Source organism: Tachysurus vachellii, chromosome 3, assembly GCF_030014155.1.
Source record: "Tachysurus vachellii isolate PV-2020 chromosome 3, HZAU_Pvac_v1, whole genome shotgun sequence".
NCBI classification, from domain to species: Eukaryota; Metazoa; Chordata; class Actinopteri; order Siluriformes; family Bagridae; genus Tachysurus; species Tachysurus vachellii.
The window spans coordinates 14,577,117-14,581,109 of record NC_083462.1 but is presented as its reverse complement, the minus strand read 5'-3'; the positions used below and the strand labels follow the sequence as shown (position 1 = coordinate 14,581,109).

Below are 3,993 nucleotides of genomic sequence, written 5' to 3'. Positions count from 1 at the left end.
TTGAAAAGGGTATGAGTAATTTTGGACATGCCACTTTTTGTTCAAATGTAAATAAAAGATGAGTAGTAATTTTTTCCACAATGATGCCTCTTGTACATTGTCTTACTATCTTCTGAGAGACGCCTGTGTCATTTCTAATCAAGAAAAAACTTGCTGGTTGAATAAAAGTAACTTTTAAGTCAGAATTTGCCAGGGGTATGAATAATTTCGGGCTTGACTCGTGTGTGTGTGTGTGTGTGTGTGTACAGTGTATCTGTATGCATCAATTTGACCTTACTAACATGTCCTCGCTTCAAGTCCTCCAAATTCCTACTTCCGTGTTCGTCACGTGCTCAGTGAATAATACCGCCGCGCTTCCGCTGTGTACTTCCTTTCCGGCAGCGGCTTTATCTTCGCCAACATGCCAGTGAGTATTTGTACCCGGTCACATCAGAATATCTGTTATTTTCGCCTTAATTAGGCCCCTAATGACAAACCCGCTCCCCGGAACACGGAATCAGACACATATCAGTGTTATCACGGTGTGTTTGACCTCCTTCTGTGTTAAAAACACATGATGTGTGTCGGGTTTGAGCGCGTGCAGAAACGCTGCTGCTGACAAGATGGCGGCGCGCATGGGACAAAACATGGAGGGCGTCTTCGGGCTGTTTGTTTTGTGTGACGCAGGTTTACTCTGACACACAGCTGTAGTCATGTTAACTAATGCACTGTTTCAGGATGCTGGTGTCTTTTGAGTCATGACTTCTGTAGAGACTGTATACTAATCTGGGGTCAATATAATACTTTGTCATGACACCGTGGGCTTTGTGCTGCTGAGCCTTTACACGGTTAGACATTTACATCTATCATGTGCTAATTAAACTCCTCGGACATCCACAGCTCGCTAAAGACTTGTTGCACCCCACCCCTGAGGAGGAGAGAAGGAGGCACAAGAAGAAGCGTCTCGTACAGAGCCCTAATTCCTACTTCATGGATGTCAAGTGTCCAGGTACATCATCACTGATCACTGGTCTGACCTGTCACTATACACTCTAGCGTTGTATCTGAAGTTTTGGAGAGATGTCACTAAGCACACAGTATGTAGAGAGACTACAAGTCGATATTATACACGTTTATGACGGTGGACCTCTGTTGTTGATATGCTTTCGTTTGTATTACAGGATGCTATAAGATCACCACAGTCTTCAGCCATGCTCAGACTGTAGTGCTGTGTGTTGGCTGCTCCACTGTGCTGTGTCAACCCACTGGAGGCAAAGCACGTCTCACAGAAGGTATGTTTTGTGCCTCAGAAACAGCAATTATTTTGGCATCTCTTACAATCGACATACTTCACTGAACAGCACCGGTGCACAGCAGATTCTGTTAATAGAGAACATGTGGATGATGCAGAAAAAAGTCCCTAAACTCAGTTTTGCTAGTAATGGAAGACTTGCGTCTGATAAGGGACAAAAGACTGGATATTTGTTACTTCTACAAATTTGAATGGAGTTTATATGATGCCTTTGACAGATCCATTCAGTGGCCTTATCGATTAGTTAAAATGTTCCTTGTGCTGTCTCCAGACATTTTGTGTTTATAAAATACAGGGCATTTTATCAGTAAGATGAAATAAAGATTTTTGCATTTCTCAGCAAACTGGCGCAAGCTTTAAATTGAATGCACTGGAACATCTGCACTGGGAGACAAAATTGTGGACTTTATCTAATTTAATCACTGGTGTGACTTATTTGAATACCTTGAATGGTCATATGGTTGGAAGTAGGGATGCACCGATCTGATATTTTGGATTGGTATCGACACCGATCCAAGTATTTTGAGTGGATCGGGTATCGGCAGTGCGTGACCAATCCAAATCCAATACCCGTGGTGGTTGATTAACGAACAGCAAACATCATGGACTATTGCTGGAAATTATAAGAAAAATACACATATATATTAAATTGCATTAATGAAAATAAATATAATAAATTTTATAGGAAATAGCAAGTTTAGCAGAAACCCTTGCCATTTACCTCAGCGCATTAAACACGTCGCTCATTTGGAAGTATTTTACGTTTAATTCGGAGAGTAGCACTGCAAATTCTAATATTTGTTACAGCCAAAGTTTCGAGAGGTGGATGTAGTATTCTGAATTACAATATGACAAATTTAATCAAGCATCTTCAGAAGCATCATGCAAAAGAACACGTGGAGTTCGTGCAAGTTAAGTGGACAAAGGATGATCCGTCAAAGCAGATGACCTTGATGGATGCTCTTCGGAGTCAAAAACAAATGGCACAACAGGGCGCAAAAGCTGTAAAAATAACAGAAAAGCTCTTGGAATTCATTGTTCTCGATGATCAGCCCCTCTCTGTTGTGGAAAACATCGGTTTTCATCGCCTCATGGAACATCTGGAACCATGATATAGTTTGCCATCTAGGAAGTACATTTCTGAGACGGCTTTGCTTGAGCTGTGTTCCAAAGTTTCCTCTCACATTGCAGACAAATTAAAAGGTGCAGTCCTTGATCTTCACTACAGATATTTGGAGCTCTGACGTGTGCCCCGTGTCTCTTATGTTTAACTGCACATCGGATGGATGCGAGTTAGATTTGCAAAGCGCTGTGCTACACGTTATGGAATTACGATGGTCACACACCAGCAGCGTGATTTCAGCATCCATCAAAGAAATGTTGGATGGCTGGAAAATCGCTATTTTGATGAGTGCAAGGTTTACTGTACAATACCAACTGTATAATATGAGCAACCAAAAAGCTTTTGCTCCGTTATCCAGATATCTCAAGTTCAAACACAGATGATGCCACAGATATCCATCACTTGGAGTAAACACTGCTCTATTAATCTGACCCACAATCACTGGTGTCTGTGAGCTTATGGAGGCCAGTTTTCTAGTGTGTGTTCTGCTGTCTCCTTGATGTTGAATGAGCAGATTGATCGATCATCAAACTGGTTCTACTAGAGTGAAATGTTTGCTGGATATTTCACATCGTTTTTTTGTTAGTTTTTGTAAACAAATTTGTTAGATCTCCACAGTGAGACAGCATTAGGGGACAGGAACATGCTGCTTTCAGGCACTAGAGCTAAAAAAATCTTTTTTTTAATTTTTTTTTTTTATTAAACAGTATTTGAATGGATTTTGAAAGTTCTCTCTGTTTGATCCTCAGGTTGTTCCTTCAGGAGGAAGCAGCATTAAGCTACACTAGAAGCTCCACTATGGAGGAAGGGAGAGGGGGGTTGGACTCGCCCTTCATGGACCTCTTGATGTCGATCGCCGATCTTTTCATCTGGAGTGAAAGGAACAGAAGCAAACACTTCCATCAGTCGCTTGCAAACATGTAAAGAAGGCTCTTCAACCCAGTCTCTCTCTTTCAATAAAATGGTTTGGCTAAAACAGCGCTCAGATGTTTGCTCTCTCAAAAAACATGAAGCAAATCAGGTCATGAAGTCATCTGCTGATTTCTTCTTCTGTCATTAAACATTCATCATCTCTGAACAGTCTTCTCCTTCTCCTTCTTCTTCTCCTTCTCCTTCTCATCTCATGTTCCACTTCCAAGGTTCTACAGCCAGGTTTCCCAAAGCTCATGGGGTTTAAAAACCTCTATAGATTGAACATTTAGTGCTTTCATAACCTAAACATTCATGTCATAGGGATTGGTTAGAGTATTGGGCCCATTCAGCAGAGTTTTATGCATTTTTTACATCCATATTTTTTAAATTATTCCTCAAACATTAAGCATTCATTTGATTCCAACCGGTTATATTACATGGCAAAGCAAGCATGTGTTCTTTAACACACAATGACTCAGGTTCTCTGACCTGGCCACTGGATAAAGTGTTTATTGAACATAATTTTGACATGTTAATAATTTGTATCTGCATGATTGCTTTGTGCTGCTGCCACATTATTGGCTGATTAGATAACTGCATAAATGAGCAGGTTGTTCCTATTAAAGTGGCCAGTGAGTGTATATACTATTATAGTATATATCAGCAG

At 40.7% G+C, this 3,993-nt stretch overlaps 1 protein-coding gene across 1 annotated transcript; it reads left to right on the top strand.

Moving 5' to 3' along the window:
- The first annotated feature begins 265 nt into the window (after nucleotides 1-265).
- rps27.1 (ribosomal protein S27, isoform 1) lies at nucleotides 266-3,492 on the top strand. The gene is made up of 4 exons (XM_060865883.1): nucleotides 266-406; nucleotides 880-988; nucleotides 1,161-1,271; nucleotides 3,164-3,492. Exons 1-4 carry the CDS (start codon nucleotides 401-403, stop codon nucleotides 3,190-3,192), a joined length of 255 nt encoding a protein of 84 aa, XP_060721866.1. The 5' UTR covers nucleotides 266-400; the 3' UTR covers nucleotides 3,193-3,492.
- Nucleotides 3,493-3,993: the final 501 nt, after the last annotated feature.

Bases quoted from the DNA above. Each gene is read 5' to 3' on its own strand.
- rps27.1 (XM_060865883.1), top strand. The intron at 989-1,160 runs GTACATCATCAC...TTTGTATTACAG, and splicing joins CATGGATGTCAAGTGTCCAG to GATGCTATAAGATCACCACA. The intron at 1,272-3,163 runs GTATGTTTTGTG...TTTGATCCTCAG, and splicing joins CAAAGCACGTCTCACAGAAG to GTTGTTCCTTCAGGAGGAAG.